Below are 13,672 nucleotides of genomic sequence, written 5' to 3' on the forward strand. Positions count from 1 at the left end.
CGGCCGCCTGCTTTTCTTCATCGACGCGTGGCTCTCGGTCGTTCACGACGAATGGGTCCGCGACCTAGTGTCCTCTGGATACAAGATAGAATTCTCCTCTCTTCCACCAAATCGGTTTTTCCTGTCTTCTCCTCCCAGGGCAAAAGCATCACAGTTCTTCCAAGCTGTAAGCTCTCTGAGAAAAGACGGAGTTATTATCCCTCAAAGCGAAAGGTTTCAAGGTTTTTATTCAAACCTCTTCATTGTTCCAAAGAAGGATGGTACAGTACAGCCCATACTGGACCTAAAACTGCTGAACAAATTCATCAGGGCGCAACGGTTCCGGATGGAATCGCTTCGTTCTGTCATCGCCTCCATGGAAAAAGGCGAGTTCCTGGCGTCTATAGACATCCAGGACGCGTACCTCCACATTCCTATTTTACCTTCTCACCAAAGGTTTCTTCGCTTTGCAGTTCAGGAAGATCACTTTCAATTCGTTGCTCTGCCCTTCGGCCTTGCCACCGCTCCCAGGGTATTCACCAAGGTCATGGTGGCCGCCATGGCCATCCTTCACACCTGAGGCGTGGTGGTGCTATCGTATCTAGACGATATCTTCATCAAAGGCCCCTCTTTCCGCACCTGCAAGGAGGCTGTCAACATCACAATAGATACTTTCTCGCCTGGGTTGGAAGATAAACTTCAAAAAATCTTCCCCAGTACCGGCTCAGCGGATTTCCTTTCTAGGAATGATACTTGACTCATCCCGGGGGTTGGTTCTTCTTCCCCCGGAAAAGATTTCAGTCTTACAGCGAGAAGCTCAGAAGCTCTCTCAGCCTCGCACTCACTCTCTGCGCGTATGAGAGTTCTCGGCAGGATGGTAGCAGCTATGGAGGCGGTTCCATTTGCTCAATTACACCTCCATCCCCTACAGCATGCCCTCCTGGCTGTTTGGGACAGGAACCTGTTCTCCCTCGATCATCAGTTCCTTCTTCCCCAGCGAGTCAGACAGTCTCGCAGGTGGTGGACATTGAAAGCCTCCCTGAATCGAGGGAAGTCCTTTTTTCCAGTACATTGGTTAGTTCTGACAACAGATGCCAGTCTTCTAGGTTGGGGAGCGGTGTTCCTTCATCACACCGCTCAGGGCCGCTGGTCCCCCCAGGAATCACGCCTTCCGATCAACATCTTGGAAATTTGGGCAATCAGGTTGGCGCCTCTCCAATTCCATCCCTTGCTGGCGAGTCACCCAATCAGGATTCAGTCCGACAACGCCGCTGCAGTGGCATACATCAACCGCCAAGGGGGAACCCGCAGCAAGACAGCCATGACCGAGGTAGGCCACATCCTCGATGGGCCGAGAAAAAACGCTCAATGATTTCTGCGGTTCACATCCCAGGAGTGGACAATTGGGAGGCAGATTTCTTCAGTCGTCAAGGTCTCGACTCCGGGCAGTGGTCTCTCCATCCGGAGATCTTCCACCAGATCTGCTGTCATTGGGGAATTCCGGATGTGGATCTAATGGCCTCATGGCTAAATTCCAAAATTCCCGACTTCATAGCTCGGTCCCACGATCCGGCAGCCATTGGGGCTGATGCTCTCGTACTCCCGTGGCATCATTTTCGGGTTCCGTACATATTTCCCCCGCTTCCTTTACTGCCGAAAGTCATCAAGAAGATCAGAGTGGAGAGGGTACCGGGAATCCTGATTGCACCAGATTGGCCGCGCTGAGCTTGGTACGCGGGACTAGTTCAACTAGTCGCCGATGTTCCCTGACGATTACCGAATCGCGCAGAGCTGCTATCACAGGGCCCCATTTACCACCAGAACTCCAAGGCCCTGTGTTTGATGGCATGGCCGTTGAGTCCTGGGTTCTAACCCAGGCAGGTTTCTCTCCGGAAGTAATCTCTACCATGATCAGCGCTAGAAAGCCTATGTTTATGTGCATTTATCATCGCACTTGGAAAACCTTCCTTTCCTGGTGCAACAACCGGGGACGTTCTCCTCTTGAATTTTCCATCCCTGCCATCCTCAAATTTTTACAAACGGGTTTGGACTTAGGTTTCGCCCTTAGTTCTCTCAAGGACCAGATTTCAGCCCTGTCCGTTCTGTTCCAACGCAGGATTGCCAACAGATTACAAGTGAAGACGTTAATTCAGGGAGTCTCCCATAGGGTGCCGCCCTATAGGATGCCGTTGGAACCATGGGACCTTAATCTAGTCCTCGGAGTTTTGCAACAGGCTCCTTTCGAACCTCTACAGGAGGTTTCCTTGTCTTTTCTTTCATGGAAAGTTGCTATCCTAGTTGCGGTCACCTCTATTAGACGAGTCTTCGAGCTGGTAGCTTTGTCTTCTCAAGTTCCGTTCCTGAATTTTCATCAAGATAAGGTGGTGTTGAGAACATCCTCGTCTTTTCTACCGAAAGTTGTCTCCTCTTTTCATCTCAATGAGGACATTGTTTTACCATCACTCTGTCCGGCACCAGTACATCGCATCGAGAAGGCCCTACACACACTGGATTTAGTGAGAGCTCTTAGGAGATGCGTCTCGCGGACAGCGTCTTTCCGCAGGTCAGATGCCCTGTTCGTGCTCCCGGAAGGACCAAGGAAAGGGTTTCCCACTTCCAAGGCGACAATAGCCAAATGGATTCGTTCGGCTATTCAGGAGTCCTACTGAGTCAGAGATCTTCCTGTCCCAGCAGGGATTAAGGCTCACTCCACTCGGTCAGTGGGTACATCTTGGGCCATCCAGCACCAAGCCTCCGCAGCAAAAGTTTGCAAAGCTGCGACTTGGTCCAGCCTGCATACTTTTACAAAACATTACCATATTCACTCTCAGGCCTCGGCAGATGCGACTGTCGGCAGACACATTTTGCAGGCGGCAGTGCCGCATCTGTAACTTCTTGGTACAAGGAGCAATTCCAGTTGATTGTTTCCCACCCAGGGACTGCTTTAGGACGTCCCATGGTCCTGTGTCCCCCCAATGAGGCGTAGGAGAAAAGGAGATTTTTGTGTACTCACCTTAAAATCCTTTTCTCCGAGCCAATCATTGGGGACACAGCACCCACCCTGTTAGCCTATTGGCTTTGATTTGTCTGTGTTGACTTGGTTTTGACATAGTTCATCCTTGTTAAATGTTAAGCTCCTACTGCTTGGTTACCGAACTGGTTCACTTAGAGCCAGCAGGAGGGTGTATACTGCAGGGGAGGAGCTATTCTTTCTGTATTTGCTTAGTGTCCTCCTAGTGGCAGCAGCATAACACCCATGGTCCTGTGTCCCCCAATGATTGGCTCGGAGAAAAGGATTTTATGGTGAGTACACAAATATCAGGTATCAGGCTAAACGGCAATACCAAGGATAACCCATGGATAAGGGTGGTCCTCTTCCTTTAAAATCAGCAGACTCTTTTTCTCTAACCATGGACAACCTCTTTAAAGGGCACTTGTCAGGTACGAAATCCGTATCTATCTGTCAGCTGCATGTTATAGAGCAGTAGGAGCTGAACAGAATAATATAAAGTTTTGTGGGAAAAAACACAGCATAACTTGTATTTTACGCAATGAAATCCCTTCTCTTTCTGTGCTCTGAGTCCAGTGGGCAGTACTAATCAGTGATTGACAGCCATATCTGTATGCTCACACAGGAAAAGCAATCAATCACTGATTAGTTCCACCCACTGGACCTCAGAGCACAGAAAAAGCAGGGATTTCATTGCGTAAAATACAAGTTATGCTGCGTCTTTTCCAAGAAAACTATATATCAATCTGTTCAGCTTTTCCTGCTCTATAACCTCATGCTGGCAGATTGCACTGCATTTCCAGGCTGACGGGTTCCCTTTAAATCTACAGCAGCTTTCTTTTTGCAATTAAAATGGCCCCCAACAGAGTGATTCCAACAATAATAATATATTAAGGAATTGCTGGAGACTCTGTACTTGCTGAGAATTTTTTTTCTGGAATTATACTGCTTACAGGATTTTTTAAGACTCTAGCTAGTAATCAATATAAGGGATCGGGAAAGTATGGGGGGCCAGGAGCCAGACCCTCCAAGATCCAATAGTGGTAGAATAAACTGTCGGTCTGAGGGTATGTGCACACGTTCAGGATTTTTCGCATTTTTTTCGCGATAAAAACACATAAAAACCGCATACATATGCATCCTATCAATTAGAATGCATTCTGCAATTTTTGTGCACATGATGCGTTTTTTCCGCGAAAAAAACGCATCGCGGTAAAAAAAGCAGCATGTTCATTAATTTTGCGGATTTTTCACATTTTTACCGCTATTTAATGCATTGGGAAAAAAATGCTAAAAAACCGCACAAAAAACGCGTAAAAAAACGCATAAAAACGCAAAAAAAACCGCATGCAGATTTCTGGCAGAAATGTCCAGTTTTTGTCAGGAAATTTCTGCAAGAAATCCTGAACGTGTGCACATACCCACATAGTCCTTTAATGTTCATGTTGTGTAAAATATCCTGTCGTTGATTTGCAGACTGATGGTCTCGTTCACATCCAACCCTAATGAGTATCAATGGAAGGGATTTTTTTATGCCATCTTGCTGCTCGTGACAGCGTTAATCCAGTCCTTGTGTCTGCAGCAGTATTTTCAGGGTTGCTTCGTTTTGGGAATGAGGGTCCGTACAACACTGACAGCGGCGGTGTACAAAAAAGTGAGTATACATTGCCAACATTCTAAAATCTGATGCCAATAATAGCGGTCGCTGAGCGGCAACCCTAGATGGCATAAAACGGTCTATAGCTGCATTTCTTCTGTTTCCGCTCTGACAGCATTTGTAATAGTACCCATATGGAAATCTTGGTGTAAAACATTTTTTTTTAATCCCTTTAGGCTTTGACTGTCTCGAATGCCACCCGTAAGGAATCAACAGTGGGGGAGACCGTCAACCTGATGTCTGCGGATGCACAGAAATTCATGGATCTGACAAATTTCATTCATCTCATTTGGTCGTCGCCGCTGCAGATCGCTATCTCTATCGTATTCCTGTGGGAAGAGCTGGGACCATCAGTCATGGCAGGGTTTGGAGTAATGCTCCTCTTGATACCAATCAATGCCATCCTAGCTACTAAATCAAAGTCTTTCCAGGTGAGACCCCCAGCTGCTGCCAGAAACAGGGGAAAAATGGTGCAAAATCCAGACTTGCAACTGATGCACAAAAAAGTTACCCTGTAGAAGGGAACCATGACCTTCAAATTGGCCTACTCCAACGTTTGCTAATGTTGCAGGTCCTATGTCATGCAAGCTCAAAGTCCCGGTATATACTGGCGCCGCCAGACTTCAGAAGTGAAGGTTTTCCTTGGGGATTGCCCAATTTCACTAATGGTTAATTTATGGCTGCAAAGACTGGCATCTGCTCCTGCTTCCTGGAAGTTAATGTTCACATGCAGAAAATAAAATCCCAAATATGTCTCCCATATAAGAGAAGGGGCACTGTGTCTGGCACTTTAAAAGGGGGCATAGCACATTGGAAGGCTGCATTGCTGCTGTCACTACTTTGTGGGGTAATGTTATTACTAGTGGTTTAGTGACACTACCTGCTACTGTTATGGGGACCCTGTGGCTGTCCTGTTATGGGCACATTGTGGCTGTCCTGTAATGGGGATGCTGTGGCTGTCCTGTTATGGGGATGCTGTGGCTGTCCTGTTATGGGGACACTGTACCTGTCCTGTTTTGGGGATGTGGCTGTCCTGTTATGGGGACACAGTAGCTGCCCTGTTATGTTTACACTGTGGCGGTCCTGTTATGGGGACACTGTACCTGTCCTGTTTTGGGGATGTGGCTGTCCTGTTATGGGGACACAGTAGCTGCCCTGTTATGTTTACACTGTGGCGGTCTTGTTATGGGGACACTGTGGCTGTCCTGTTATGGGGACACAGTGGCTGTCCTGTTATGTTCACACTGTGGCGGTCCTGTTATGGCGACCCTGTGGCAGTCCTATTATGGGGACACTGTGGCTGCCCTGTTATGGGGACACTGTGGCTGCCCTGTTATGGGGACACTGTGGTTGACCTGTTATGGGGACACTGTGGCTGTCCTGTTATGGGGACACAGTGGCAGTCCTATTATGGGGACACTGTGGCTGCCCTGTTATGGGGACACTGTGGTTGACCTGTTATGGGGACACTGTGGCTGTCCTGTTATGGGAGGGCTACACTTGTTCTTTCTGTGAGGATGGGACCAATGCTAGGTTCAATCATGGCTGCTCTGCTTACACATGAAGTCAATGTACGCTGTTATATTTTGCAGATGAAAAACATGAAAAACAAAGATAAACGGCTGAAAATAATGAACGAAATTCTGAACGGCATAAAAGTGAGGATTCCTAGTATCCGGCTTAGCTGCTTTGTGTCTGTATTTGCTCTCCTCCGTCACGGCGGCCATGTTTATTTATTTTTACGTCACGTCTTTTTGTTCTAGATCTTGAAGTTGTACGCGTGGGAACCTTCGTTTGAGAAACAGGTGCAGGGAATTCGTGAGAAGGAGTTGAAGGACATGTTACACTTCGCTTATCTGTTCTCCGTGTCCCTGTTCGTTTTCACCTGCGCCCCATTCCTGGTAAGAACCAGGCCCTCCCCTGTCACACGCGCCATATCATCGCCAAGAGTCGTATTTTCTAGGCCTTTTAGGCCTCGTTCATCAAAACTTGTCCATAGCAACCAATCAGAGCTCAGCTTTCATTTTTACAAAGCAGTTTCGGAAACTAAAGCTTAGCCCTGATTGGTTGCAGTGGGCAAAAAGGATATTTTTGATAAATGAGTAGTAGATCTAAAAACTTATCCAAAGAAAAATGCCCATAGCAACCAGTCAGATTCCTGTTGCTATGGACAATTCCACAATTTTTTCTTTGCCACAGTTTTTGATATTTTTTCCAATTTCTTTTCTAATTAACCCCTTCAGGACCGGCCATCTTTTCCTTCATGTGCTTTAGCTTTTACCTTCCCTTCTTCAAAGATCCATTATTTTCCATTGACAAAAAAGTATGAGGGCTTGTTTTTTTTGCTAAAGGAATTATAGTGCAGATTAACACCATTCATTTTACAATATAATGTAAAATATAATTTTTTTTTTTTTAAATTCAAAATAGTGGACAAAAATTGCACCAACATTTTTTTTGGGGGGGTTTCTTTTTTACCGTCTTTATTTTGCAGTAAACAAGACCTGGCTGTATGATTCTTCATTCTTCATGGCAGTACGACTACATAGATACCAAATTGGGTTTTTTAAAATTATTTTAGTATATTAAAAACTTAATTTTGCAACAAAAAAAAAAAAGTTTGTAACACTGTTTTGAGACTCTTCCTTTTTTTTTATTTTTCTGTTGATCATTTGAAGGACTGTACAATATACCGCAATGCACAGTCTTGGCTTTATAGGATATAGGAGGCCCAATATGGCAGCTAAGGGGGACCTTCAGTAGAGAAGTCAGCCCATCAGCATCCCATTGGGGGAACAATGGAGGCTAATACATGTGTGCATTTTTCAACCAAATCCATCATCTAAATGGTTAAACCGGAGTTCGCCTCCCGAGCCTGCTCTATACTCGGGCACCCTGACAAACGTGTAAACGACGAACCAATTAAAGCAGATTTATCAGATCTTTCTAAAATCCAAACTCTCTTGGTTGCCCATAGCAACCAATCACAGCGCAGCATTCATTTTACTGGAGCAGTGTAAGAAATGAAAGCTGAGCTCTGATTGGTTGTTATCGGCAATCAGGACAATTTTACTTTTGGATGGTTTTGATAAATCCATACCTCCCAACCGTCCCGATTTCAGCGGGACAGTCCCGCTTTGGCACCGGGGTCCCGCTGTCCCGCTTCGGGCATTTAAAATCCCGAATTTGCGGCCGCCGGTGAAGCCCCGCCCACTTCCGGGACGTAGAGAGAGCCTGTTTTTTTTTTTTTTTATATAAAAGCTGCCTCCTGACCGCCCGCGCAACACCCCCCCCCCCCTCCCGCCCCCTGTGCGGCGCTGCCACGCTGAAGGAGAGAGCCTGCAGCAATCAAGAAGAAAGGTCAGCGATTCACTACCTCTGGCTGTGTGTGCACGGAGCTCCGGCTTCTGCTCTTAGCTGCTATCCCGGCAGAGAAGGAGAGACGGGGGAGGTGCCGGGATAGTGCAGAGCTGTGAGCAGGAGACTGAAGACTTCAGCAGAGAGCTGCACATGGACATCAGCCGCCCCTGCATCACAGAGGAGATTGTGTGTGTGTGATGTGTGTGATGGCTGCGTGTGTGTGTGTGTGATGATGGCTGGGTGTGTGTGTGTGATGGCTGTGTGTGTGTGATGGCTGCGTGTGTGTGTGTGTGATGGCTGCGTGTGTGTGATGGCTGCGTGTGTGTGTGTGATGATGGCTGTGTGTGTGTGATGGCTGCGTGTGTGTGTGTGTGATGGCTGCGTGTGTGTGTGTGTGATGGCTGCGTGTGTGTGTGTGATGGCTGCGTGTGTGTGTGATGGCTGCGTGTGTGTGTGTGATGGCTGCGTGTGTGTGTGTGATGGCTGCGTGTGTGATGTCTGCGTGTGTGTGTGATGGCTGCATGTGTGTGTGATGGCTGCGTGTGTGTGTGTGTGTGATGGCTGCGTGTGTGTGTGTGATGGCTGCGTGTGTGTGTGTGTGATGGCTGCGTGTGTGTGTGTGTGATGGCTGCGTGTGTGTGTGATGGCTGCGTGTGTGATGCATTTGTGTCAAAGCTGCATGTGTTTGTGAGCTGCGTGCGTGTGAGCTGTGTGCCTGTGTGTGAGCTGCGTGCCTGTATGTCATTATACAGTATGGAGCATCATGTGTGGTCATTATACAATATGGAGCATCATGTGCGGTCATTATACAGTATGGAGCATCATGTGCGGTCATTATACAGTATGGAGCATTATGTGTGGCCATTATACAGTATGGAGCATCATGTGCGGTCATTATACAGTATGGAGCATCATGTGCGGTCATTATACAATATGGAGCATCATGTGCGGTCATTGTACAGTATGGAGCATCATGTGCGGTCATTATACAGTATGGAGCATCATGTGCGGTCATTATACAGTATGGAGCATCATGTGTGGCCATTATACAGTATGGAGCATCATGTGCGGCCATTATACAGTATGGAGCATCATGTGTGGCCATTATACAGTATGGAGCATCATGTGCGGCCATTATACAGTATGGAGCATCATGTGCGGTCATTATACAGTCTGGAGCATCATGTGCGGTCATTATACAGTCTGGAGCATCATGTGCGGTCATTATACAGTCTGGAGCATCATGTGCGGTCATTATACAGTCTGGAGCATCATGTGCGGTCATTATACAGTCTGGAGCATCATGTGCGGTCATTATACAGTCTGGAGCATCATGTGCGGTCATTATACAGTATGGAGCATCATTTGCGGTCATACAGTATGGAGCATCATGTGCGGTCATTATACAGTATGGAGCATCATGTGCGGTCATTATACAGTATGGAGCATCATGTGGGGTCATTATACAGTATGGAGCATCATGTGCGGTCATTATACAGTCTGGAGCATCATGTGCGGTCATTATACAGTATGGAGCATCATTTGCGGTCATACAGTATGGAGCATCATGTGTGTTCATTATACAGTATGGAGCATCATGTGCGGCCATTATACAGTATGGAGCATCATGTGGGGTCATTATACAGTATGGAGCATCATGTGCGGTCATTATACAGTATGGAGCATCATGTGCGGTCATACAGTATGGAGCATCATGTGTGTTCATTATACAGTATGGAGCATCATGTGTGGCCATTATACAGTATGGAGCGTCATGTGTGTTCATTATACAGTATGGAGCATCATGTGTGGCCATTATACAGTATGGGGCACTGTGTGGCCATATTTTTTTGTTTATAATTATTGTATATGAAACAGTGTGATCGGCAGTGCTAAATGGGTGTGGTTGGGATGTGGATATGGGTGTGACTAATTATGAATGGGTGTGGTCAGAGGCGTGGCCTAAAATTTGCCGCGGCGCGCAAAGCGCGCCGCAAACTTTGTCCCTCTTTCCCATCTTCAAAAGTTGGGAGGTATGGATAAATCTGTCCTGTATATAAAACAGCGGCGTCCTCTATATTCATTGTGTTACCTATTTTTCCAGGTATCTGTTGCAAGTTTCGCTGTGTATGTTGTGGTTCAACCATCCAATGTACTGACTGCAGAGAAAGCCTTCACATCCATCTCTCTGTTTAATATCCTACGCTTCCCCCTCACCATGCTGCCTATGCTGATCTCTAATATGGTGCAGGTGTGTATAAGATCTATATACGTCTATGTACAGAATATGGGTGAGGCCGTAATAGTTACTAGCGGACCCTCTGTACTTGTTACTGAGGGGCACCACCCTGGCCGCAGGCTCCTGGGCTCTGCTCAAACCTTCCGATCGCTTCTGACTATCGGGGTGCAATGTCATCCTTACTGACACTATACATATATATATATATATTATTATTATTATTCTTTATTATTATAGCGCCATTTATTCCATGGCGCTTTACATGTGAGGAGGGGTATACATAATAAAAACAGGTACAATAATCTTGAACAATACAAGTCACAACTGGTACAGTAGGAGAGAGGACCCTGCCCGCGAGGGCTCACAATCTACGAGGGATGGGTGAGAATACAGTAGGTGAGGGTAGAGCTGGTCATGCAGCGGTTTGGTTGATCGGTGGTTACTGCAGGTTGTAGGCTTGTCGGAAGAGGTGAGTCTTCAGATTCTTTTTGAAGGTTTCGATGGTAGGTGAGAGTCTGATGTGTTGTGGTAGAGAGTTCCAGAGTAGGGGTGATACGCGAGAGAAATCTTGTATACGATTGTGGGAAGAGGAGATAAGAGGGGAGTAGAGAAGGAGATCTTGTGAGGATCGGAGGTTGCGTGTAGGTAAGTACCGGGAGACGAGGCCACAGATGTATGGAGGAGACAGGTTGTGGATGGCCTTGTATGTCATGGTTAGGGTTTTGTACTGGAGTCTCTGGGCAATGGGGAGCCAGTGAAGGGATTGACAGAGGGGAGAAGCTGGGGAATAGCGGAGGGACAGGTAGATTAGTCGGGCAGCAGAGTTTAGAATAGATTGGAGAGGTGCGAGAGTGTTAGAGGGGAGACCACAGAGCAGGAGGTTGCAGTAGTCGAGGCTGGAGATGATGAGGGCATGGACTAGGGTTTTTGCAGATTCTTGGTTTAGGAATGTACGGATCCGTGAAATATTTTTGAGTTGAAGGCGGCAGGAAGTGGAAAGGACTTGGATATGTGGGTTGAAGGAGAGATCAGCGTCAAGGATTACCCCGAGACAGCGAGCTTGTGGGACTGGGGAGAGTGGGCAGCCATTTACAGTAATGGATAGGTTCGTTGGGGGATTTGCGTGAGATGGGGGAAAGACAATGAATTCTGTTCATATATATGCTATATACTGTACCTATGTACAACTAGGACTTGTCTAATTCTCGAATTCTTTCCAGACTAATGTATCTTCTGCCCGGCTGGAGAAATACTTGGGTGGGGGCGACTTGGATACCTCCGCCATCACCAATGATCCTGATGTTGGTAAGAATTGAACATCAATGCCCTATTATAAGGGTGTAAAGTATATAATGGTCCCTCAGTATGAGCGAATCAGTTCTGAGGATCCTGGTACAGCAACCGCATCTGTAGTCCATCAGGGTCAGATTGGAATCCTGCAAATCGTTTCCTACCTGATGGAATTCCTAGTTCCTCTTCTGATTTGTAGACCTGCCATCTTTGAGTATAACACACACATGATGTCGCATCAGGCTGGCTAATCAAAAGAGGAGCCAGGGATGCCAGTAGGTTGGAGGAGGCTCATAGGGTTCCCGTCGAGGATCCACAGAAAACCAGGGTCCTACTAATTGCTTCACTTATCACTACAACCTAGTGGTTGCAAAAGAATGCCCACTGTATTGAACTTAGCGACGTTTTTATATTAATTGAGATGAGAGAAATTCATGAAATATGTTTAGAATCTCAATCAGCCAAAAAATTCAATTCATCATGAATCGAAAGTACTCCAAATCTTCAATTTGTTCTCAAAAAATGTGTGTAACACTCTGAGGTCTCCTAGGACTGTATCCTATCCCCCTCGAGCTATTTAATGCAAACACAGCCTTAGTAATGTCCAAATGACCTCAACCTACAGTCATGGTCGAAAGTGTTGGCACCCTTGAAATTGTTCTAGAAAATGAAGTATTTCGTTAAGAAAATTATTACACGTTTATTTACTTTGTGTGTATTGGAACTACACAAAAAAAACAGAGGAGAAAAAAGCAAATTGGACATCATTTCACACAAAACCTCAAAAATGGGCTAGACAAAATTGTAGGTACACAACTTTGTTTCAAGCACGTGATGCTCGCTCAAACTTACCTGTGGCAAGTAACAGGTGCGGGGAATATGAAAATCACACCTGAAAGCAGTTAAAAAGGGGAGAATTTGACTCAACCTTTGCACTTTGTGTCTGTGTGTACCAGACAAAACATGGAGAACAGAAAGAGGAGAAGAGAACTGTCTGAGGACTTGAGAACTAAAATGGTTGAACAATATCAACAATCTCAAGGTTACAAGTCTATCTTCAGAGATCTGATGTTTCTTTGACCACAATGCACAGCATAATCTAGAAGTTTAAAACCCAATGCACTGTAGCTAATCTCCCTGGATGTGGATGGCAGAGAAAAATTTATGAAAGGTTGCAACATGGGATAGTCCAGATGGTGGTTCCAAAGAAATTCAAGCTGTCCTGAGGCTCAGGGTGCATCAGTGTAATCGCAAACTCTCCATCTACATTTGAATGAAATGAAAATCTATGGCTGGAGACCCAGAAGGACCCCACTGCCGACTCAGAAACATTAAAAGGCAATACTGCAGTTTGCCAAGATGTACATGAGTAAGCCAAAATCCTTCTGGGAAAGCGTCTTGTGAATCTATGAGACCAATATAGAGCTTTTTGAGGTCTACAAAGAAAAGAACACAGTACCTACAGTCAAATATGGTGGAGGTTCAAAGATGTTTAGAGGTTCTTTTGCTGCCTCTGGCACTGTGTGCCTTGATTGTATGCAAGGCATCATGAAATCTGAAGATCACCCAAGGATTTTGGGTCGCAATGTAGTGCCCAGTGTCAGAAAGCTGCGTTTGAGTCCTAGGTCATGGGTTCCAGCAAAACAATGACCCCAAACATACTTCCAGAAGCACTCAGAAATGGATGGAAACAAAGCGCTGGGGAGTTCTGAAGTGGCAGCAATGAGTCTGGATATAAGTCCCATTGAACACCTGTGGAGAGATCTTAAAATTGCTGTTGGGGAAGACGCCTACAAAGAGTGCTCCAAAATTCCAGAGAGGTGTAAGAAACTTGTTGATGGTTATCGGAAGTGTCTGATTGCAGTTATTTATTCCAAAGGGTGTACAACCAAATATTAAGTTGAGGTTGCCAACAGTTTTGGACATGACTGTATATTACCATGGGCAAAAGGATAATAACCACTACAGACGCTCACATTCTTACTGGTAGATAACGGGGGCATTTTAGAAATGAGGCCCCTTTGAACCTGCACTGGCTATTGAGTGCAGTGCGTCAGTAAATTGTCACACACTGACCTAGAATAAATGGCGGGGTGGCCTTTACATGTTAGTAGTTTGATGCACAAAATACAGCGAT

At 46.0% G+C, this 13,672-nt stretch overlaps 1 protein-coding gene across 1 annotated transcript in view; it reads left to right on the forward strand.

The window, feature by feature from the left end:
* The window catches only part of ABCC2 (ATP binding cassette subfamily C member 2), a 59,363-nt gene that overhangs the window by 20,792 nt on the left and 24,899 nt on the right, over positions 1–13,672 (forward strand). The window contains exons 9-14 of the mRNA XM_077258350.1: positions 4,466–4,643; positions 4,823–5,077; positions 6,239–6,304; positions 6,410–6,547; positions 10,111–10,257; positions 11,466–11,550. Coding sequence (XP_077114465.1) covers positions 4,466–4,643; positions 4,823–5,077; positions 6,239–6,304; positions 6,410–6,547; positions 10,111–10,257; positions 11,466–11,550 — 869 coding nt within the window. The remainder of the gene's footprint in view (positions 1–4,465; positions 4,644–4,822; positions 5,078–6,238; positions 6,305–6,409; positions 6,548–10,110; positions 10,258–11,465; positions 11,551–13,672) is intronic.

The sequence above is a fragment of the Ranitomeya variabilis genome, chromosome 4 (genome assembly GCF_051348905.1).
Source record: "Ranitomeya variabilis isolate aRanVar5 chromosome 4, aRanVar5.hap1, whole genome shotgun sequence".
Taxonomy (NCBI): domain Eukaryota; kingdom Metazoa; phylum Chordata; class Amphibia; order Anura; family Dendrobatidae; genus Ranitomeya; species Ranitomeya variabilis.